The following is a 26,435-nucleotide window of genomic DNA, read 5'->3' on the forward strand; positions in this document are numbered from 1 at the left end:
ATGTGCAAAATATAATCTCCGAGACTTCACGTTCACATCTGCCTAAGCAATGAGACGTACAAGTTTAAAGCCAATAGATGTCTCGGATAATTTAATATGACACTTAATGTCCAGACACGCGAAGTCACTGCATGCGATATCACAAAACAATAGTCTATGTGTCGTCACTTTGTAACTCCCATAGTCTATCAAGTCGATATACACGAGACTACCTAGTTTAATCGCATTGAGTTCTCATAGAGTGCACCAAGTTAATAATATCCAGAAAAAAAAAACTTTGATTAATTATATTTTTTTTCTGAGCGTCAGATTCGAACTCGCTACCCATAAACCTAATTGACCTACGCCTAACTTATCGGGACACACTATTGAGATACTAAGCAAATGGATATTTAGTCTATTATAACTATGAACAGTTTTTTGGTTGTTTACCTACTTAGCAGACAATAAATGTGTATTATATTTACTTTTCAACAATTATTATAAAAAAATATATATATAAACAGCCCATTATATTATACTATTATAGAATTATATTATATTATGAACGTTTTCAAAAAAATGTATCACACAAAGTTTATTGGTAGACAAAGCAGATATACAATACAAATTGATCATCAAAATATTGTATCAATGTTATGAGCTTTAGTATATTCAAATATTTCACACCATTTAAGTTCTAATTTAACCGAATTTTTTTGCCATTTATGAATTCGCCATTAAAACATTTGTTGTACATGACTGAATTCATCGAATAAGTTATCTTCATCCAATTTTCAAATTAGAATTATTTTGGGTCGTTTTTTTGTATACAATGATATTATATACTGTTGTAGTAAAACATTCTATCTATTTAAGAAGAATGTGTGGCCAAACATAATTATTAATTTATACAGGCAGATGACAAAATGAATATATAAATACGCGTACAGTAACTACAATCTATAGTACCTCCTACCCTATGTGCAAAATATAATCTCCGAGACTTCACGTTCACATCTGCCTAAGCAATGAGACGTACAAGTTTAAAGCCAATAGATGTCTCGGATAATTTAATATGACACTTAATGTCCAGACACGCGAAGTCACTGCATGCGATATCACAAAACAATAGTCTATGTGTCGTCACTTTGTAGCTCCCATAGTCTATCAAGTCGATATACACGAGACTACCTAGTTTAATCGCATTGAGTTCTCATAGAGTGCACCAAGTTAATAATATCCAGAAAAAAAAAACTTTGATTAATTATATTTTTTTTCTGAGCGTCAGATTCGAACTCGCTACCCATAAACCTAATTGACCTACGCCTAACTTATCGGGACACACTATTGAGATACTTAGCAAATGGATATTTAGTCTATTATAACTATGAACAGTTGTTTGGTTGTTTACCTACTTAGCAGACAATAAATGTGTATTATATTTACTTTTCAACAATTATTATAAAAAAATATATATATAAACAGCACATTATATTATACTATTATAGAATTATATTATATTATGAACGTTTTCAAAAAAATGTATCACACAAAGTTTATTGGTAGACAAAGCAGATATACAATACAAATTGATCATCAAAATATTGTATCAATGTTATGAGCTTTAGTATATTCAAATATTTCACACCATTTAAGTTCTAATTTAACCGATTTTTTTTGCCATTTATGAATTCGCCATTAAAACATTTGTTGTACATGACTGAATTCATCGAATAAGTTATCTTCATCCAATTTTCAAATTAGAATTATTTTGGGTCGTTTTTTTGTATACAATGATATTATATACTGTTGTAGTAAAACATTCTATCTATTTAAGAAGAATGTGTGGCCAAACATAATTATTAATTTATACAGGCAGATGACAAAATGAATATATAAATACGCATACAGTAACTACAATCTATAGTACCTCCTACCCTATGTGCAAAATATAATCTCCGAGACTTCACGTTCACATCTGCCTAAGCAATGAGACGTACAAGTTTAAAGCCAATAGATGTCTCGGATAATTTAATATGACACTTAATGTCCAGACACGCGAAGTCACTGCATGCGATATCACAAAACAATAGTCTATGTGTCGTCACTTTGTAACTCCCATAGTCTATCAAGTCGATATACACGAGACTACCTAGTTTAATCGCATTGAGTTCTCATAGAGTGCACCAAGTTAATAATATCCAGAAAAAAAAAACTTTGATTAATTATATTTTTTTTCTGAGCGTCAGATTCGAACTCGCTACCCATAAACCTAATTGACCTACGCCTAACTTATCGGGACACACTATTGAGATACTAAGCAAATGGATATTTAGTCTATTATAACTATGAACAGTTTTTTGGTTGTTTACCTACTTAGCAGACAATAAATGTGTATTATATTTACTTTTCAACAATTATTATAAAAAAATATATATATAAACAGCCCATTATATTATACTATTATAGAATTATATTATATTATGAACGTTTTCAAAAAAATGTATCACACAAAGTTTATTGGTAGACAAAGCAGATATACAATACAAATTGATCATCAAAATATTGTATCAATGTTATGAGCTTTAGTATATTCAAATATTTCACACCATTTAAGTTCTAATTTAACCGAATTTTTTTGCCATTTATGAATTCGCCATTAAAACATTTGTTGTACATGACTGAATTCATCGAATAAGTTATCTTCATCCAATTTTCAAATTAGAATTATTTTGGGTCGTATTTTTGTATACAATGATATTATATACTGTTGTAGTAAAACATTCTATCTATTTAAGAAGAATGTGTGGCCAAACATAATTATTAATTTATACAGGCAGATGACAAAATGAATATATAAATACGCATACAGTAACTACAATCTATAGTACCTCCTACCCTATGTGCAAAATATAATCTCCGAGACTTCACGTTCACATCTGCCTAAGCAATGAGACGTACAAGTTTAAAGCCAATAGATGTCTCGGATAATTTAATTTGACACTTAATGTCCAGACACGCGAAGTTACTGCATGCGATATCACAAAACAATAGTCTATGTGTCGTCACTTTGTAACTCCCATAGTCTATCAAGTCGATAGACACGAGACTACCTAGTTTAATCGCATTGAGTTCTCATAGAGTGCACCAAGTTAATAATATCCAGAAAAAAAAAACTTTGATTAATTATATTTTTTTTCTGAGCGTCAGATTCGAACTCGCTACCCATAAACCTAATTGACCTATGCCTAACTTATCGGGACACACTATTGAGATACTTAGCAAATGGATATTTAGTCTATTATAACTATGAACAGTTGTTTGGTTGTTTACCTACTTAGCAGACAATAAATGTGTATTATATTTACTTTTCAACAATTATTATAAAAAAATATATATATAAACAGCACATTATATTATACTATTATAGAATTATATTATATTATGAACGTTTTCAAAAAAATGTATCACACAAAGTTTATTGGTAGACAAAGCAGATATACAATACAAATTGATCATCAAAATATTGTGTCAATGTTATGAGCTTTAGTATATTCAAATATTTCACACCATTTAAGTTCTAATTTAACCGATTTTTTTTGCCATTTATGAATTCGCCATTAAAACATTTGTTGTACATGACTGAATTCATCGAATAAGTTATCTTCATCCAATTTTCAAATTAGAATTATTTTGGGTCGTTTTTTTGTATACAATGATATTATATACTGTTGTAGTAAAACATTCTATCTATTTAAGAAGAATGTGTGGCCAAACATAATTATTAATTTATACAGGCAGATGACAAAATGAATATATAAATACGCATACAGTAACTACAATCTATAGTACCTCCTACCCTATGTGCAAAATATAATCTCCGAGACTTCACGTTCACATCTGCCTAAGCAATGAGACGTACAAGTTTAAAGCCAATAGATGTCTCGGATAATTTAATATGACACTTAATGTCCAGACACGCGAAGTTACTGCATGCGATATCACAAAACAATAGTCTATGTGTCGTCACTTTGTAACTCCCATAGTCTATCAAGTCGATATACACGAGACTACCTAGTTTAATCGCATTGAGTTCTCATAGAGTGCACCAAGTTAATAATATCCAGAAAAAAAAAACTTTGATTAATTATATTTTTTTTCTGAGCGTCAGATTCGAACTCGCTACCCATAAACCTAATTGACCTACGCCTAACTTATCGGGACACACTATTGAGATACTAAGCAAATGGATATTTAGTCTATTATAACTATGAACAGTTTTTTGGTTGTTTACCTACTTAGCAGACAATAAATGTGTATTATATTTACTTTTCAACAATTATTATAAAAAAATATATATATAAACAGCCCATTATATTATACTATTATAGAATTATATTATATTATGAACGTTTTCAAAAAAATGTATCACACAAAGTTTATTGGTAGACAAAGCAGATATACAATACAAATTGATCATCAAAATATTGTATCAATGTTATGAGCTTTAGTATATTCAAATATTTCACACCATTTAAGTTCTAATTTAACCGAATTTTTTTGCCATTTATGAATTCGCCATTAAAACATTTGTTGTACATGACTGAATTCATCGAATAAGTTATCTTCATCCAATTTTCAAATTAGAATTATTTTGGGTCGTTTTTTTGTATACAATGATATTATATACTGTTGTAGTAAAACATTCTATCTATTTAAGAAGAATGTGTGGCCAAACATAATTATTAATTTATACAGGCAGATGACAAAATGAATATATAAATACGCATACAGTAACTACAATCTATAGTACCTCCTACCCTATGTGCAAAATATAATCTCCGAGACTTCACGTTCACATCTGCCTAAGCAATGAGACGTACAAGTTTAAAGCCAATAGATGTCTCGGATAATTTAATATGACACTTAATGTCCAGACACGCGAAGTCACTGCATGCGATATCACAAAACAATAGTCTATGTGTCGTCACTTTGTAACTCCCATAGTCTATCAAGTCGATATACACGAGACTACCTAGTTTAATCGCATTGAGTTCTCATAGAGTGCACCAAGTTAATAATATCCAGAAAAAAAAAACTTTGATTAATTATATTTTTTTTCTGAGCGTCAGATTCGAACTCGCTACCCATAAACCTAATTGACCTACGCCTAACTTATCGGGACACACTATTGAGATACTAAGCAAATGGATATTTAGTCTATTATAACTATGAACAGTTTTTTGGTTGTTTACCTACTTAGCAGAAAATAAATGTGTATTATATTTACTTTTCAACAATTATTATAAAAAAATATATATATAAACAGCACATTATATTATACTATTATAGAATTATATTATATTATGAACGTTTTCAAAAAAATGTATCACACAAAGTTTATTGGTAGACAAAGCAGATATACAATACAAATTGATCATCAAAATATTGTATCAATGTTATGAGCTTTAGTATATTCAAATATTTCACACCATTTAAGTTCTAATTTAACCGATTTTTTTTGCCGTTTATGAATTCGCCATTAAAACATTTGTTGTACATGACTGAATTCATCGAATAAGTTATCTTCATCCAATTTTCAAATTAGAATTATTTTGGGTCGTTTTTTTGTATACAATGATATTATATACTGTTGTAGTAAAACATTCTATCTATTTAAGAAGAATGTGTGGCCAAACATAATTATTAATTTATACAGGCAGATGACAAAATGAATATATAAATACGCATACAGTAACTACAATCTATAGTACCTCCTACCCTATGTGCAAAATATAATCTCCGAGACTTCACGTTCACATCTGCCTAAGCAATGACACGTACAAGATTAAAGCCAATAGATGTCTCGGATAATTTAATATGACACTTAATGTCCAGACACGCGAAGTCACTGCATGCGATATCACAAAACAATAGTCTATGTGTCGTCACTTTGTAACTCCCATAGTCTATCAAGTCGATATACACGAGACTACCTAGTTTAATCGCATTGAGTTCTCATAGAGTGCACCAAGTTAATAATATCCAGAAAAAAAAAACTTTGATTAATTATATTTTTTTTCTGAGCGTCAGATTCGAACTCGCTACCCATAAACCTAATTGACCTACGCCTAACTTATCGGGACACACTATTGAGATACTTAGCAAATGGATATTTAGTCTATTATAACTATGAACAGTTGTTTGGTTGTTTACCTACTTAGCAGACAATAAATGTGTATTATATTTACTTTTCAACAATTATTATAAAAAAATATATATATAAACAGCACATTATATTATACTATTATAATATTATATTATATTATGAACGTTTTCAAAAAAATGTATCACACAAAGTTTATTGGTAGACAAAGCAGATATACAATACAAATTGATCATCAAAATATTGTATCAATGTTATGAGCTTTAGTATATTCAAATATTTCACACCATTTAAGTTCTAATTTAACCGAATTTTTTTGCCATTAATGAATTCGCCATTAAAACATTTGTTGTACATGACTGAATTCATCGAATAAGTTATCTTTATCCAATTTTCAAATTAGAATTATTTTGGGTCGTTTTTTTGTATACAATGATATTATATACTGTTGTAGTAAAACATTCTATCTATTTAAGAAGAATGTGTGGCCAAACATAATTATTAATTTATACAGGCAGATGACAAAATGAATATATAAATACGCATACAGTAACTACAATTTATAGTACCTCCTACCCTATGTGCAAAATATAATCTCCGAGACTTCACGTTCACATCTGCCTAAGCAATGAGACGTACAAGTTTAAAGCCAATAGATGTCTCGGATAATTTAATATGACACTTAATGTCCAGACACGCGAAGTTACTGCATGCGATATCACAAAACAATAGTCTATGTGTCGTCACTTTGTAACTCCCATAGTCTATCAAGTCGATATACACGAGACTACCTAGTTTAATCGCATTGAGTTCTCATAGAGTGCACCATGTTAATAATATCCAGAAAAAAAAACTTTGATTAATTATATTTTTTTTCTGAGCGTCAGATTCGAACTCGCTACCCATAAACCTAATTGACCTACGCCTAACTTATCGGGACACACTATTGAGATACTAAGCAAATGGATATTTAGTCTATTATAACTATGAACAGTTGTTTGGTTGTTTACCTACTTAGCAGACAATAAATGTGTATTATATTTACTTTTCAACAATTATTATAAAAATATATATATATAAACAGCACATTTTAGTATACTACTAGCTCTCTGAGCGTCGCTGGGGGAGACCCACAAACCCTCCGTGGTTGGCGAAGAGTTTTAACCGACGTCGGAAGCTGCAGTGGTCTTTTGATCTGGTCGACGGTCTCGAGCCGGTTGGTGTGTTTTAAGGAGGTCTGGTGATAAGGTTAGGACCACCGCGGTTCGACGTGGTAGCCGGGGTTTTGCCGCAGGAAATTTGAAATTCTGTAAAAAAATCATATAGCCGCCTTTTGATGTCTAGCAGGTCAGTCACCTCAGTTATCCGGGTAGGCAAATTACGTGAAAAAAAAATGTCCATGAAAATGGCGTCCATGCAAATCATATAGTCACCTCAAATGACGTTCGCCGTAGTAATTAGGGTAGGCTATCCGACTTCGTTGGATAGCGGACAATGTGCGACGGCTGTGGGCTGGGTCACGTCGTCAGGTATGCAATCCGAATGCGTCGAATCGCGGACAGCGTTCATTACTGTCACCGAGAACACAAAAATTAATTACGTGAAAAAAAATTCAAAATATTTCGGGCGTCTATGCAAATCATATAGCCGCTGTCTTTTTAGGGTGTCTAGCAGGTCAGTCACCTCATTGGTGCGGGTAGGCTATCCTACTTCGTCGGATAGCGGACAATGTGCGACGGCCGGGTCACGTCGTCAGGTATGCAATCCGACTACGTCGAATCGCGGACAGCGTTCTTTACTGTCACCGAAAACACAATATTCATAAGCGTGCGCACGGGGCGAGCCGGGCGTGCCCCGGCTCGACCGGAACTTTTTTGGGGGCATAGTAAAATGTCTATATATATTTCAATATGCCCGTGGAAATCATTAAAATTTTATTTTTCATGATTGTGAAATATAATTTAAAATATATTTTGTGTTTACCTAGCTATCATTATATCACTTTTATTCTGTACGAAATATTATGTGGGTACTATGACTATAATAAATGATTATTTTCTAATATACATTATTCGAGGTACCTAAATCGTTTTAAGATAAGCGGAATGCGGACCTGCATCAGCAAGCGCTCGTGGACGCATGTCGCATACACACTGCTCCACGGAAAAACCCATGCGTTTATAATTATTCACTTTCAAGTTTCAATGAAACACCATAAACGGTCCCCTCAATAATCTAATCGGTCTGTTTACTGTTGTCATTTGTGATTTGTCACTTTTCTGTTCAGTGTACACCGTGTGTCCATGTTTACCGTTGTAATATTTTTATACTATAGTGCCGCGAAATAATATGATCAGAGTATCAGACCTTATTATATTTAATATTATTCTTGTTAATACATCGGGTGTTGTGTAAATTGTATTCAACAAAGAACTTTAACATGTCAAGTCAACGAAGTGGTTGTGAAAAGAGAAAACGTAAAGCCTGTAAAGAAGCAGAACTATTAAAAATTAAAAGTAAATGTTCAATAAAAAATTATTTTACATCAAGCACATCCAATTTTCAAAGTTGTAAGTACCTAATAAATTTCTTAATAGTTATTAATGTAAGAAATAAATCATTTATCAAGAGTCTAGATAAACTCAGACCCCAGTAAAATTTAATTAATGTAATGAGTTATTTTAAATAATAGAACAGTCGTAATCTGGGGGGGGGGGGCACTACGGGCAACTGCCCCTCAGTTTTTTGACTGAGTTGGCATAAGAATCTTATATATTTAAATACCTATAGTTTTTTTTAGTTAATTTAGCCCCCCAGAAATCTCAATGGATTAATGGATATAACATATTACACCCTATATTACACATTAGTTTAAATTATAATATACAAATTTTTTTTATAATAATAATAACAATATAATAATAATAATAATCAATAATAATAACTCAATAACTCTGTTTCTGTCAACAGCTAGTGCAGAAAATACAACAGATTCTATATCTGACAGCACAAAGAAAATTGAAAATAAGGAACTATATAGTGATGATGGTATGTATTTTTATTATAAAACAATAAATTTAATAAACTTAAATTTTTTATATGGTTTTAATGTTTCTGTCAACAGCTAGTGCCGATAATACAACAGATTCCATATTCGAAAGTTCAAAGAAAAGTGAAAATAAAGAACTACATAGTGATGATAGTATGTATTTTTATTATAAAACAATCAATTTAACAAATTTTAATTTTGTTATGGTTTTAATGTTTCTGTCAACAGCTAGTGCAAAAAATACAACAGATTCTATATTCAACAGTTCAAAACAAAGTGAAAATAAGGAACTATATAGTGATGATGGTATGTATTTTTAGTAGCTTATTAATTATATTATATATTTATTAACTATATTTTTTTTGTTTTAAGTTAATATGGTGAATGTATATGATCCGGTTAATCCATTTTCAAAAGATCGCTTAGAGTTCCAAAATCGAATTTTGAAAGGACGTTACAAGCCTATATTAGATCTTTATCCACGGTCACTTCAAAACTCTAAAAAAAGGTCATTTCAGAAAAACTGGTATGATATTTTTGATTGGTTAGAGTATAGTGATGCTTCTGACACAGCATTTTGTTTCCCTTGTCGCTGCTTTAAAGGTAATGAAATAAATAGCAGCTACAGTGAATCAACATTTAGTAGTAATGGTTTTAAAGCGTGGTATCGAGCTATTGATGCATTCAAAAAACATCAATCATCTAAATGTCACTTAAACAGTGCAAAAGCATTAACTGATTTTATTAATTTGAAGTCAATTGACTGTGTGCTCGATAAGAATCGTCTTGAAGAAATTAGTAGAAAAGAAAAAGATCGTTTGAAAAACAGAGAATTTATGAATCGTATCATTGATATTATAATTTGCTTAGGAAAGAGTGGTAGGCCATTTCGTGGTCATGATGAAAAATCTGATAGTTGTAATCAAGGACTTTTTAAGGAATTAGTAATCTTACTGACAAAATATGATGTTGTTCTTCAAGACCATTTACAAGAGGCTCCAAAAAATGCTTTGTACACAAGTAACAGAATACAGAATGATTTAATAACATCAATTAAAAATGTTATTTTACGAAATATAAAAAACAACATACAAAATTCGTTCATATCAATAATGGCTGATGAGACTACAGATGTTGGACATTTTGAACAATTGTCAATTGTTTTTCGATATTTTGATGAAAAAAAAAAATAGACCAGTTGAAACTTATATTACATTGAAACGAATGCAATCTGTTACAGCTCAGGCTATTTTTGACTGTCTTCATGATGTATTGATACTTATGGGAAAAGATTGGCATTCAGTTTTATCAGTTTGCTTTGATGGTGCTTCAACTATGGCTGGTAAAATAGGAGGCGTGCAGACAAAATGTAAAGAACAAAATTCAAATATTAAATATATTCACTGTTATGCTCACTGTCTAAACTTAGCACTTGTTGATTCAGTATGTGATAAATCAAAAAATTCCAAAAGAAATAAATTAGTATTCAATTTTTTTGGAACTATACAATTTACCTACAATTTTATTGAAAGTAGTGCAATGAGGCATGCAATTTTAGAAAAAATATCCAAAGATGTAGGAATTAAGTTACTTACATTAAAGTCGTGTTCTATTACTCGCTGGGCGTGTCGAGCAGAAGCAGTCAAATCAGTGCTTAATAACTATGAAGTTTTGCTTTTAGCCATAGAAGAAATTTGTGAAAGTAGTAGTGTTCCAGAAATGTGTGCAAAAGGAATGGGTTTGAAGTATCAATTAAAAAGTTTTGACTTTATTTTTGGGCTGTATTTATTGAATCCTATATTAAATATAATATTAAAGACAAGTTCTTTATAACAGTCGCCAAACATGGATCTTGTACTAGCAGTAAACAGTGTACAATCTTTAGTACAAAACTTGATGGCTATGAGGAATAGTGATGAAGAGTTTATAAATATTTATCAACAGTCAGTAGAACTTTGTCATAAAAATGGTGTACAAGTACCAGAAGTAATAAATAGAAAAGTGTCAACTCGAATAGACAAAACATCAAATAATCAATTTTTTTATAAAACAAAAAAAAATGAACTTAAAATAACTGTGTACAACCAATTGTTAGATGAACTCATTTCTGGCATCAACTCGAGGTTTAACCAAGAAATTGTGCAATTAGTTCAAGCTGTAGCAAGTATGATTCGTCTAGACACTACGCCTGTAATGATTTCAATATTATCAAATTTTGCAAATGTCCCGGTAGAGAAATTACAATCTGAGATAAAACTATTAAAATATTTACCAGCTACTGATGGTAAACCAGATACTAATACTAATAATGAATCTATTCATGCATGGCTTGATTATATGAAAACAAATAATTACATAAAATCATTTAATGGATTTTTCACCGTACTGAAATTATTCAGTATAATACCAGTTACAAGTTGTTCCTGCGAACGGGTATTTTCAAAACTAACAATAGTAAAAAATAAATTAAGGAGTACTATGCAACAAGACCGACTTAATAGTTTATTATTAATGTTTACTGAATCAGAATTAACATCTAGTATTAACATTGACATGGTGATTGACGAATTCAAAATGATGGGAAATAGGAGAATTCATTTATAATTGTTTTTAAATTATACATAATTACACATGTATACATTATATATGCTTTATGTATTAATTTAGTACCTATAAAGAATATTTGTTTATTAAACCAAGCTTTTTTTTAAATGTTGGGTAATGTGTTTTGTTCTTTTTATACATAACTATTAATTGTATTTATATCATTTGATGTTAAAGAATTCAAAGTTTTACTTTGTAAAATATGTACTCTTAAAATATATATCCAAAAATTAGCAGTAAAATACTTGATTCTATGTATAGATATAAATACTACATTGTTTTTATTTTACAACAGAATCTACTATGAAGGAGTGTTAGAAAAAAATTAGGGGCACAGTATAAGTATTGGGGCACTAATTTGTATCCAGACTCGACCGGAAGTTGAAGTCTGCGCACGCCTATGACAATATTAAGTAATAAATTCAAAACATTTCGGGCGCATATATTCAAGCCTGTATAAGATAGTAATAGCGACACGACGGCGGAGCTCTCCACGATATCAATCGGCCCCCGGGACTCGTCGTGAACGAAGCGCGGCCGCGAGCGGCCTATACATCGAGGAGGGAACGCGAATAAGGTTTCAACGGAACTGTACGGAGTCCAAAAAGGAGGTAAAACTCAAATTTTGAAAAAAATATTAAAATTTTCGTTAATTACGAATAATATAGGTGGAAGTGATAGCAAAAGGTAAATAACGGAAAAAAATACGGATTATCACGGCCGCCGCAAATTAACGACAATCCCGGCGGCCGGCATCGAAACCACGACCCGCAAGTCATCCGCACATACACCTAAACCTACCTACCTATCGAGTTGAAAACGGATGTCAAATCTATGACTCTTAAACCGTAATGCTCAAAAGAATCTAACCCTCCGACGCATATATTCAAGCCTGTATATAGTAATAACGACTTGACGCCGCTAAATTAATTATTGTTGTTTATCAATTACTTATTTAAAAACAATATTTACTAAACGTACCTATACATAAGCAATATCAAACAGTACAGGCATATCATTATACAATTTAACTTCCAGATTTTACTGAAATATATGAAGATCTATTTGTTTATTAATATTGTATTACATGGTATCTGCAGCATTATAATTTTTAATTTCCTCGACCAATCAAGTCACCTTAAAACTGTAATGAATTAAGTGGGTACTATAAAGTTATATTGTACTATTGTCTATTCAAGTAAAGAACCATATAATCCAGCCCTTGTTAAATAATATAGGTGGGTCACTCAATAAATGTGTAGATAATAAAATAGTATTAATTAAATATTAATTATTAAATAGTTTAATAGTATAGTCATATCATAATACAATTTAACTGCCAGAATTTAATTAAATACATAATAAGTTATAATTTGTCTATTAATATACATAATTTGACTCACCTAAAAACTGAAATATTTTATTATATATTTAATATTTAACCACATAATCGTTTGACATGGGCTCAAAACCTACCCATATAGTATAGTCATATCTTAATACATTACCTCAACCAATTAACAGGTTGACTGCCATGTGTACATTTTTTTGTACACGACTAATTCTCCATACATGTATATGCAAATATTTTTATACTGTCCAACAAATTGTAATTGATAATTTGCAAAAACTTCTTTTTTTTATAATTTTGTTTTTTTGTTTGTTACTTACTAGGCCTTTTCTAGTTAATATTTTAAAAATTTATGTTGTGTCAAATAAATGTACACGTGGCCTACCATACCATCAACACGTTCAATGCCGCGGTCGACGGGTAGTCGACAATTTGTATAGGCATGTTTATGGCTTTATAATTTACTCGGTAATCAGAGCAATGCTTCTACTTTTATTCGTGGTTATTCAGTGTCTATTTTTCAACGTTATATTCGGATTTTATTTTCGTTTATTTTTAGCAAAGTAATGGTTGTTTTTCCCAAGAAATAATTGAAGGCAACATCGACGCCACGGCGATTGTTTATGTTTATCGCTATAGGTATTATCTTACTTATATATAAACGAAAATAATACGAGGAATTTACGTAATAATATTATTTCGTTGCAGTTCGTTTGCAGCATGATTTTTTTTCTTCAAATAAAATGCATTGGAAAGGTCAAAATAAAAACTTGAACTGTAATATATTAAGCACAACATACTATACGTTAGTTATGTTACTATTGTCTATTCGAGTAATTTATTTATTATGTATTAAATAGTTTATTTCATATAATACTCATAATTAAACCTACCTATATAAGTTGTTTCAAATAGTATATAATCATACAATTTAATTTCCAGACCTTAATTAAATACATACATTTTTACTATGTTTATTTATATTGTACTATTTAAAATCTGTAGCATCGTTTGTATTTTACACCAAATTTGACTCACCTAAAAACTGTAGTACCGTAGGACGTGATATCCGTAATATTTAGTGGTAAAAACAGGTCTACGAAAAACAAACGAAACGCTATTAACAAATAGTTTTAGAGCTAAAATACCTATTATGAAATTTATAGAGAACAATATTTAGGAGACAACCTCATATGCGTTTTTTGAAATATGAATTATTAAAAAAGTAACAGTTGATTAAAAAATGTAAAAAAATAGGTTTTTGTGCCGTTTATAACGAGCTGTATATTTAAAATAGAACAAAACCCATATGAGGTTGTCTCTGAAATTGTCTATAAATTTCATAATAGGTATTTTTTCTCGAAAATCACTTTTTAATGCTGTTTTGTTTGTTTTCCGTAAACATGTTTATGTTGTTCGAATTAATTTTCATTGCCGTAATGTGCTGCCACCTGCCTGCCGCTGCGACATCGGCCGCAATTTTCCACCACTACTCCAAAAACTGAATTTCCGATACGACGATCGCGCGGTGACGGTCTGTCGATGGTTATCGGACGTTTCCAGGAATAGAATGAACTAATATAGACAATATCATTATAAGCTAATAACCTCGGTATAATGTAATAAGAATTATTTTTATTTTTATTTTAATAATCGGCATTGATGATTGACAGCATTCCACATACGATCTACCATTAGAGTTGGTAGATCGTATTATTATTTTAATAATATTATTATTATTATTATTATTATGTATTACGGACATAATAATATTTTCAGATGATAGGTACTAGGTACCTACTTCAAAAGTTCAAAGTATGCATTATTTGTAGTAATTCAAGTATATATTACCTACAAAAAAATCTGTGTTTTCCTACAGAATTTAGTTATAAATTATAATGGTATATTGCTGGTAAAAAATATATCTCTATATCAAAAATGGTCAAATATGCACTTATAAATTAAATATGATCAGATATGTAAAATATGCAGCAATACATTATGATTATAAACTCGTATTGCTATGAAACAAATTTCTATAATACTCAACTATGTTTTGAATGATTATTGAACTCCTAGAAGTCCCTATCCCTAGACTCATTACGAATTATGATAGCGAAAGTCATAATATGAGACTAATTATAGTATAGTTATATTTTCAATAATTTGTACAAAAATAAACATTCATTTTATTTTTAATTTACTTATGAAACATTACACAACCGTCACAACCATTCCTCCTGAATATGTGATCATTTCTTCGGGATTTCTGTGTCATCGTATTCAAATTCTTATTGTGAATTTTGTGTTTTAAATAATTATTTTCCATTTTTTTGACAATGGCAAATAAAGAAAATAATCTAAAACGGAAACGGTCATCTAAAAAAAAAATCTCAAATTCTAAGGTACTACGACGATACAAAAAATAAATAAGTACCTATTAATATAAATTATATTAGAAATTTAAATACTTAATTTGTCTGTTTAAACGTTTATAGTAAATTAAAATAAAATAATAATATTTTGGGCTCTACCCATTCAATAATTAAATCAAAATAATTCTTTTATCCTTTACAAAAAACAATTCTGTTGGGGTGGATTAACACCTCCGCCACTACAGATGTCAATATATATAACTATATTTACTTATTATAATTATTACCAGTAGACACTCTTGTTTTCATACAAATAATACCTTGAAAATAAATAATTTTGTTTTTAGTACCCCCCAGGCCCCAGGAAAATGTGGAAAATGTGCACTGACGGCGACGATCTGTCAGCCTAAGATATTTTATATTGGGTATATTTACCTTTTTATATCTTTTATTTTTAAATTAGGACAGGTTGTTGATTGCATACTGCAGGTTAAAATAATATAAAAATATTATGAAAATCTCATTGTCAATAATTCAGTTAAAATATATACTTCAAATGTATATAAAAAAATGTGCAAATATTTATTTTATATATATTTTAATTTAAGTCAGAACAACTTATGTGGATTTGTGAACCGTACCTAGTAAACTTTCAAGTACATTGACTGTTCATAAACATTTATAAAAAAAAATCGAATACTTCAAAATATCTATATTAATAGTTTATAAATAAACGAAATATTTTGAAAAATATATACTTTGTAAAGAGAATACAAATTTAAATAACTTTAAAAAAAGATCTTAAACTAGATTCCATGGTTCATACAGTAAAAAAAATCTAAAAAATATATATGCACAGCTATTTTTACAGTTATTTTAAGTTTAGATTTGTACGAATTATTATTATTAAAACCAAGAATAACGATTTTAGCTATATTTTTGTAATTTAAAAATGTTATTTGATAGGCACTGATATTTTTTCATTCCAACCGATTTTTTTCACAGATTTCCGCTGATGTGGTTACAACTAAATTTAAACCTAGGCTGATAAACCGTCTCCATTCAGACACAGTTTTCGTACAAAATAATATTATTATATAGGTATAAGTATAGGTATACTTGTCACCTTTTTTTTATTTTAGTTTTGAAGTTTTACTTCTAGGTACCTAAGTCTTATTATTTTAAAAAGTTAAAAATTGAATTATAATTATAGCTCAAACACTATTTTACCCGATTTGAGTGTTGAAATAAATGTTCCACCAAATGATGATGGTAATGATTCAGGAATTGTGTTGAGTAACTCAATTATGCCCGATTTAAATGTTGTTTTTGAAAGAAATATTGATGTTATTGAAAGCGAAAGAATATCTCATGAAATTGTGTTAAATTTGAATTCAATGATAGAATATCATTGTATGAGAAAAAGGATTCTGAGCGAAAACCGTCAGTCAGCCTATGATATTACCAAGTATATTGATGATATTATTGTGAATAAAGTAATTTATATATAACCTATTTACGCGGAGCCTAAGAGCCTTGTGTTCAATTTACAATCTTTAGCTATAAAAGTTGAACATTTTACAAATTTTTAACTACAAAATAATTGTTAAATTATAAATTTGATAAATGTTGTCAAAATTCGATCTTTAAATGCTTATAAAAAAAAATTGTGCATATTAATTTTTAAAATTTTTCAACTGATATTGTATTAAAATATCAAGAGCCTTGTATTAAATTTTTACACTTTTTGGCCCAACAGATAAAACTTAATTGATATTTATTGAAAAAAAAACTATAATAATTGAAAACTGAAAATGTCCGTAAACAGATCAAAAAGATTCAAAATATTTTCAAAATTGTATGGTGTATAGAAAATGCTAATATAAACATTCAGTGAAATCTTCAAGTATCTAAATTCGTTCGTTTTTGAATTACAACAATATAAGGAAATCGCTATATGAGAAATCGAGTGAATATCCAACGTTGTAAAAATTTGAAATTCAAACGCTCATAAAAATTTAATTTGACTTTCTAATAGACATTTTTTTTTTTTTTGAAAAGGTAGACAAACTTATGAGGAATCTTGTATTACATTTTAAAACCTAAGATTTAAAAAGAAAAATTTTTACGAATTTTTAACTCAAAATAATTTGTTAATTTCTTTGATTTTTCCATATAGTTTGTCAATTTATGAACTTTGAATGCTTAGAAAAAAAAAACTGTGACTAAGGATTTTTAATATTTTTCATCTGCCTTCGACACAATATACTAGGAGCCTTCTATTAAATTTTCAAGCTTTTTTAGCCAACAAATAAAATTGTATTGATATCTTTAGAAAAAAAACTAAAATAAAAATGGAAAATTAAAATGTCCCTAAACAGTTCAAAATAAATCAAAATATTTTGAAAATGTTATAGTGTATAGAAAATGCAAATATAAACAACCAGTGAACATTTCAAGTATCTACGGTCATTTGTTTTAAAGTTACACCAAAAACCAAATTCAATTTTGTGTAAAAATTCCCGTTTTTCCTTAATTTTTCTTTTGTTTATCTTGTCGCTTGTCCAAAGTACCAACTAGATTCACTTTCCTATCAGAAAAGGTACTGTTGAAGAAAATCGAAGCATTTTTACTGCTCTAAAAGGTGTCTTCAAACAAAAAAATAAAAAAAAAACACACATCATTGTAAAATCAATACATTCATCGCTTCGCTCAGAATATAAAATAGGTACATAGTTAACATAATAATTTAAATATTATTATGCAGATAAAAATGCATAGGTCCATTTTTTATAGTTATGAATCAAAAATTTAAAAAGAGTTTCCACGGAAGTATTTCGTACTGTAACCAAACAATCTAAAAATTAAATAAACACAGTTTTTTTATAGGTAACTATTTATTTTAAGTTCAAATTTAGACAAAATTAGATATTTAAACAAAGAATAATGATTTTAGTTTTACTATTTAAAAATATTATTTGTGGTCACTTAAAACTTCTACAGTAGGTGCCTCTACTAATATATTATTATACACAAATAATATTAATAGAACTTACCGGTTAGTGTATTAATAATAACAATACAAATATAATATAAAATATCCTAAGCTGACAAACCGTCTCCGCTCAGAATCGTATTTCGTTTGCAATGATATTATATCATTTAATGCATATTTAATACCATCCATTTTAGTGACCCACTGGCCACATATAACTTACCTACTGGACAGTAGAATAACAGCCATTTATTCTCTTTAACTAACTAATATTAATTGTAATTTAAAATACTTAAAAAGGTAAATATCACTGTATATAATATTCAAATTGTTGAACTAAAGTTGCAAGTTTTCACTCATACTCATTCAGCCATTTGGTTTGATCAGGATTTATAAGAGGCATGAAAAATGTTAAAAGTAGACTTACTGTCCTAAAAAATGGTCATATTCTCTAAATATTTCAGAAATATCATCATGGCTTGTATTATAGAATTTTGTTTAATGGCATCATGACTATATTTAATATTTATTCAAATTGATTTTATTTAATACATACTATTCTAACTTAAATTATGTACCTATATAGATGACAAAGTTTTAAATTGTTGATATATAATATCATTGTATAAGAAAAACGATTCTGAGCGAAAACGGTCAGCCTATGATATTACTAAGTATATTTGATGATATTATTCTGAATAATGTAATTTATATATAACGTATTTACGTAGAAGCTTGTTTTCAATTTTCAATCCTTACCTATAAAATGTGAACATTTTATACATTATTAATTACAAAATAATTATTAAATTTTGTCAAAATTCAAACTTTAAATGCTTATAAAAAAAAATTGTGCCTATGTATTTTTAATATTTTTCAACTGCTATCGTAACAATATATCAGGAGCCTTGCAATAAATGTTCACGCTTTTTTACCAAACAAATAAAATATAATTTATATTTATAGAAAAAGAAAACACAAAAAATTGAAAAATTTTTAAAAAATATTTTTCAAACGTCATTGTAACAATATAGTAAGAGCCTTGTATTTAAATTTCAAGCTTTTTCACCTAACAAATAAAGTTTTATTGACATTCATAAAAAAAAAAAGACTAATAAAATTGGAAACAGAAAATGTTCCTAAACAGTTCAAAACAAATCAAAATATTTTGAAAATTTTATCGTGTATAAAAAATGCAAATATAAATAACCAGTGAAAATGTTATGTATATACGTTAATTTGTTTTAGAGTTACACCAAAAATCAAAATCGATTTTGTGGATAACCGATTTTGCGTATAAATTCCCGTTTTTTCTTAATTGTTATGTTGTTTTCTCCCAGCGCTCTTGAAAACTATTGGGTATTTTAAATTGTAACCTCTCCAATGCACCAACAATATTCACTTTCCCATCGAACGAGATACTGAAGTTGAAAATCGAAACATTATTTCGACTACGTATCGTGTACACAGGCATAAAAATAAAAAAATAAAAACAAAAAACAAAGAATAATAAACACACATCATTGTAAAATCAATACATTCATCGTTCCACTCGGAATCTAAAATTAAAACTAGAATATTTCTAAAATCTTACACATCTTTAGCATCAATTTTAATAGTATATTGTGTGGCAAGGGTGGGGAGTGAGCTATTTCAGTCGCGGGAAACGTGTGAGGCACGAGCTGTAGGCAAGGGCCGCATTTCACCCTATACTGAAATTGCCTTCCCGCACGAGCCACACATACTATTTTTTGTCACGCCTCTGCGTTCATTGATCGCGCCATCACGACAAAGGTAATTCAGGCTAGGATCTATGCAACAACCAGACTATTCTACGAAAACAATACTTCATGAAAGAAACGATTTGGTTTTATTTATTTTAAGCGTCATGCATGGAGGTAATAATATGAATATAAGATGTAACCAAAAGTTTATGTTTTGTAAGGACCGTGCTATAGATTTCAGTACAAATAATAATTATTATATTAAAATAAAATAAGAATAAAAAAATGTAATCAAGGCGAAGGTAATGCATTATGCGGGGAACTATGCAACAACCAAATTATTATACAAAAACAATATTTCATGAAAAAAACGATTTTATTTTATTTATTCTTAGCGGCATGCATGGATGTTATAATATGAATACAAGATGTATCCAAAAGTTTATGCTTTGTAAGGACCGTGGTATAGAATATAGATTTCAGTATAAATAATAATTATTATAGGTATTAAAATAAAATAAGAATTAAAAAATATAATCACGACAAAGGAGAGATCTATGTAACATCAAAATTATTATTACTTCAATAATTTAACTATAACCTCTTTGACAAGCATTTCTTTTGAATCTGATGATAAGAACATTGCCACATTAAAATCAGGATAAAATAATTTGTGTTTATTGTTTAATACCTTAGTGAGTTTAGTCCATACTTCTTAGACGATAGACCTATAAAATATCTAATAATTGAAGGTTTAACTCTCGAAACTCAAGTATACATTTTGCATAAGCAATTAATATTAAATAATGTAAAAACTTTCGATGATTTCTATATGTTGTGGAATATATAATTGTAAAAACAATATAATTAATAAAATGATTTGAAATGTATTTATTATAAAATATAGTTTGGTAAGTGTAAATACTGAGGTGACCATGGCTGACAGCTGTGATGATGACCAGTGGTTGTATGAGGACTCAAATTCAAATCTTGACCCTAACGGTGCATTGGTCGAAGATATTAAACCAGTTGAACCAGTTGGTGTTTTAGAAGATGAGGTACTATTATAGAATGATTATTAATCAAACATCATCTTTTAATTTTTTTTTACTTGTAGGAAGCACGTCTTCTGGCGTTCTTGGCCAATCCTGGACCCGGTAACATTTAAAACTTTAACCTTTAGTCTAGTAATTTTATATTTGGATTGTATAATTTATTAAATTAATATTTAATTAATTTATTTGAGATTTGTAGTAATAAAAGAGCATTAAAAAAATATTTTTAAAATTTTTTGATTAATATAGTTAATTTGTATTAGTATATGAAATAACTAAAATTTACTTTTTAAAAATGAATACTGATATCTTGTATAACAACTTCATACCTTTTTAAGCTAGAATTATTGGTAAAAGGTACAATTCTTGATATTTTATCTTACCAAGAAATTAACTAGGTACCTACCTAATTTTAACGTTGATTTTACTACAATAGTTTTTGTTAGAATTTTTAAACTAGTCATTTTTGATTAGAATCTATAATTTACAATCAAATACTTACATTGATTAATATTTTTTTAATGTAAAATATGAATGATCTGTTGAATTTGAATTTATTTTTTGGTAATTTTATTAAAGGAAGTATAGATGTCCCACCTACTGTAAAAGAATTAGATGATAAGCATCCTCATCGACCTGAAAGTCCACAAACATTTTTAGGAGGGCCAGGAATCCAAGCTGAGGTACTGGTTAAACGTTCAGAACATTCACTTAAAACTAACCTAGTAGAGACTGTAACTGAAATGGACATTAATGTTCCTGAAAAAGTAGCTGAAGAGAATAATGAAGATAGACAAATAGTATCCGAAGATAGTGAAGAAGATAGTGATGATGACATTGTTATGGTAGCTGGAAATTTTACAATGTCTTCAATGAATAATTATAATATGGTATCACTTTCGCGGCAAAATAATGCAAGCCCTTCGACTGCTGGAATACATTTAAAACTAAATAACTTATTAAAATTAACAAATATTCCTGGAATGTCATCTGGAATTAAAGTAAGCAAGAAAAATTGATTTTATATTTATATAGTAACATTAACGTCAGAGATTTTGTCAAAAGTTAGATAATGAAGTTGCTATTAAAAAAATGTTGCTTATACCAATCCATTAATATTTTATTAATTTGGTGGAATAAATTACTCATAGTTAGAAACAAATCAGATCATTGAATTTAAGTATACTAACTAATAGTTATATGCATATAATATTATAGTTAATTAAAAAAAATTAAAACCTTGTAAACTATGTATGCCAATAACCAAGATGTTGTGGCTTATCTTTAACATGTTGTAACATTATAACAAATTATAGTTTTTATCACTATGCAATAGTGTAATTATAGAAAATCTTACAATAGTGCAAAAAGAATTATTCTGGTTTCGAATAAAATACTAATAACATTTGCGGTTATCTGGGCATAATATGCTATGTCAGTTTGCTGCATAAAACTTATTGAAACAATAATTTTGTGACTGCGTGACAGTTGTATGCAACATGTTAGACAAACAAAATCATATTTATCGTAAAATGTATACGGTTTATTAATTTTTAAATGAGTGCCAATAACTTATAAATCATTTTTACTCTTGCATTTTATGATCAAAGGGTAATGTTTTAATAATACATTCTGAACTTTAACTTTTATTATTCATTCAATACATTTCTTAAATTTGTATTTCTAATTTTCTGAAATTATTTTAAAGTAATTAATATAATTATTATTAAGTATTCTAACTGTTTGTTTTATTTGTGTATAACAATATACATATTAGCATCAAGGAAAATTTAATGTCGATGATTTTGAAAGTATGGACACCATAAATGGTATTTCTGCTCATGAGTCTTCTATTGAAACTACTGAAGAAAAACCATGGTTGAAGCCAGGTGCAGATACCACAGGTAAAATACTATTATTTTGTAAAACTTTGGAAAATGTTTACTTTATTATAGTAATATTGCTTTATGAGTTTAGGTCTGGTTAAAACTAAGTATTTATTTTTATATATTTTAAGATTATTTTAACTATGGATTTAATGAATACACGTGGTCGGCATATTGTGAACGCCAAAGGAAAATGTGTGGTAATGAATCATCAATTAAAATGTCAACACTGGCTATGCATAATCAACAAGTTTCTATAAGTGCTACAAATAATAATATGATTTCTACTTTGGATGTTAAATCTAGTAAAACATTTCAAAAACCAAATGTTCCACCTAAGGAAAACACTATTGAGGTATCTATTGCACAGTGTGATACCAAAGATTCACATTTCACATACTTCTTTAATTTAACATTAAATCTTTGTTCAACACTTTTTTATTGATAAATTTAATAATGGTACAAAACTTAGCTTACCATAAGTTTCTTACTATTATTAAAATATTTATTAAAATATCTAATATTATTAAATTATATATTTAGGTTATGACAGCCGAGAGAAAAGAATACAGTTGTAAACATTTTTCAATTCCTGATTTATCAGTACCCCCTCCAATAATTCCAACAAATTTTGATGTACCTCCACCAATAGTTCAAAATTCTATAAATTCTATACCGCCTCCTGGGTAAATATAAACTTACAAAATAATCAAATGTACATTAGCTAATATAATATTTAAAAATATGATTAAGATTTGGTCTTTCACAAATTAATGTGCCTTATGAACCAGAATACTATCCTCACGAACCAGATCCATACTATAATACATTCGAACCTACTCAAGATATGCAATGGAATCAAGTAACTAATTATTTTTAATTAATTTTCTTTTAACTATTATTAATTTTACGTTCAATACATAGGACAGCTAAGTAGGTAAAATATTAAATTATGTATAATCTGTTAAGCTTTAAAGAGTTATCAGTTGCTGCCATTACTGAATTTAGTAATGAAAAAACGGATTGATATCTTCTGTGCACTACACCATAAAATCTACTATTAACACCTGATTATGCGTTTTTTTGAAATAATATATTAATATTAATATACCTATGATTTAACTTTAATACTGATTTGTTTATAAATTAGAGCTGGAACTTAAACGTAAAAAGTATAGAGAACATTCCAACTCTGTCAAATGGAGATTCATACAGCGAAGCAAGACCAGTAAAATAATTTATAGCTTTGTAAATTTATAGCAAGTTTAAAAAAGTGTTTTTGTAGGATTTGGAAAGAGATAAAGAATATTATGCACCAAGAGTTAAAAAAGAACCAGAAGAAAGGGTATATGAACAAGATTGTGAGAGTCACAATCGATCCTGTGAAAGAGATCGAGAGAGGGATCGTGAACGTGATAGGGACAGGAACAGGAAACATAGCAGACATAGAGAAAGGTTAGTTTTAATTTATTTTTGATATTATTACCAATAATAATGTAGATATTAAACTTAATATTGTTTAAAGTACCTTTGTTTTATTTAAAATAAAATTCTCTTTATTTATTTTAACACATTAACAGTGATAGTGTTGAAAGTCAAGAAACAAGTAATAAAGAAGAGAGAGAATATAAACACAAGTAATTCCAATTGTATTATTTAATTAGTTTTGATAAGCTTTTCTAAAATTTGGGACAGTTAGAGCAACATACATTTTTTTATCAGGTCTCATCGTCATCGCTCTGGAAGTCATAGTCACAAAAAGCGTTCTAAGAAACACAAGTCTCATAGTAGAAGTGGGTCTAGACGTTGTCACAAAAAGAAGAATAAGAAGTCTGAGAAGAACAAGGAAAATGATAATAGTGAATGATTTTCTGTTGTCATGGTGTACATATTTTAAACAATTTTTATTTTTATTAATATAGTACTCTTCATTTCATTGGATTACTAATGGTAAATGGTAATTTAATGGTTATTGCAACTAATTTTATATTGAACTAATGTTACATGAAGTAGACAACAAATAGTTTATCAATAAATGGAATTGAAAATTTCCCCTTTGATTATTACAACTATTACTATTAATATTATTACTATAAGCAAACGTAAATTACTAAACAATGTAACTTTTGTTGTTATGTCAAAAATTTAAACTATATATTTAATTTTTTTTCAATGTTTAACTGTTTGTATAACATACAATTAATTGAAATAGCTTTAAAATATACATATTAGTATTATATTATATTATATTCATTACCAAATATTGACATTTAGTTTTCCATGGTAAATAAATAATGACAATAATATGTCATGACTCCAGAACACTAATGTTAATTTAATATGAATTTGCAACTTATTTTGGTCAATTGTGTTGAATAACAGACTAAGTATGGTTGTCAAAATACGTAGAGTTAAAAGTAAACTTTTTGTGAATTTGTTTTCTTTTTAATATTTAGTATATTATAGTATAAATTGATTTTTAAAAAAGTCCAAAACAATAATTGCAATAAAAATTTATTTTAAATTAAATCAAAAATTGGAAATATAGATATTTAAGAAGTAAATATGTTCTAATGACAACTAATCTTTAGTTTGGGTAAAAATGCCACTGCAATAAATGAACTGAAAAAAAAGATACAAATGATATAAATACAATAAAAAAATTATAAAATAAGGATGATACTTGTAGGAACAAATAAGGAAGAAATAAGATTCCGCTTTCACTAAGTAATATTAATTAACTATAATTATCAGGTTACTTGCCGTGCGCTGTGAATTTAGTCCACTATCAAACCATCAAAATGCTAAAAATTAACTTTAAATTTTTTTAAATTTCTAAAGTAATGAAATTTTAAAAATAAAAAGTGTTATATCTTAAGTATTATAAAAACACTGTTATTTTAGTAAATGTAAAATAAAAACTTTCTCATGTAAATAAAAAAATATTAACTGGCAGAGAGCTTTTCTTAATAAAAGTTTAAATTAATTTTCAACTAATTCACAACCTATACTAAGTAGTTTTAACTAACATTAAAATACTGTGCATCAAGTATAAATAGCAAGTTAATAAATATTTACAATTGTGTTACAGTGTCTACATTTCTACTTAATTTTTATTAATACCATATTAGATGCATTAAAATATATTTTTTAAATAAAATAAAAGCGCTAACTAAGCCACCAAATAAAACTAAAATTTTATAATTACATATATAGATTATTGTACTCACTTAATACTAATAAGGTTA

The 26,435-nt window shown here is 28.4% G+C and overlaps 2 protein-coding genes across 2 annotated transcripts; both read left to right on the plus strand.

Annotated features, from left to right (window-relative positions):
- The first annotated feature begins 10,478 nt into the window (after positions 1-10,478).
- Positions 10,479-11,030, plus strand: LOC132950264 (zinc finger MYM-type protein 1-like). The gene has a single exon (XM_061021650.1). It carries the CDS (start codon positions 10,479-10,481, stop codon positions 11,028-11,030), a length of 552 nt encoding a protein of 183 aa, XP_060877633.1.
- A 12-nt stretch (positions 11,031-11,042) lies between these two features.
- Positions 11,043-25,158, plus strand: LOC132937238 (pre-mRNA 3'-end-processing factor FIP1-like). Its single transcript, XM_061004063.1, has 15 exons — positions 11,043-11,166; positions 11,293-11,630; positions 13,712-13,791; positions 16,741-16,908; positions 21,154-21,304; positions 21,364-21,403; positions 21,881-22,302; positions 23,079-23,205; positions 23,319-23,542; positions 23,731-23,873; positions 23,941-24,049; positions 24,338-24,415; positions 24,473-24,642; positions 24,768-24,824; positions 24,910-25,158. Exons 1-15 carry the CDS (start codon positions 11,043-11,045, stop codon positions 25,052-25,054), a joined length of 2,376 nt encoding a protein of 791 aa, XP_060860046.1. The 3' UTR covers positions 25,055-25,158.
- The last annotated feature ends 1,277 nt before the right edge of the window (positions 25,159-26,435 follow it).

The sequence above is a fragment of the Metopolophium dirhodum genome, chromosome 1 (genome assembly GCF_019925205.1).
Source record: "Metopolophium dirhodum isolate CAU chromosome 1, ASM1992520v1, whole genome shotgun sequence".
NCBI classification, from domain to species: domain Eukaryota; kingdom Metazoa; phylum Arthropoda; class Insecta; order Hemiptera; family Aphididae; genus Metopolophium; species Metopolophium dirhodum.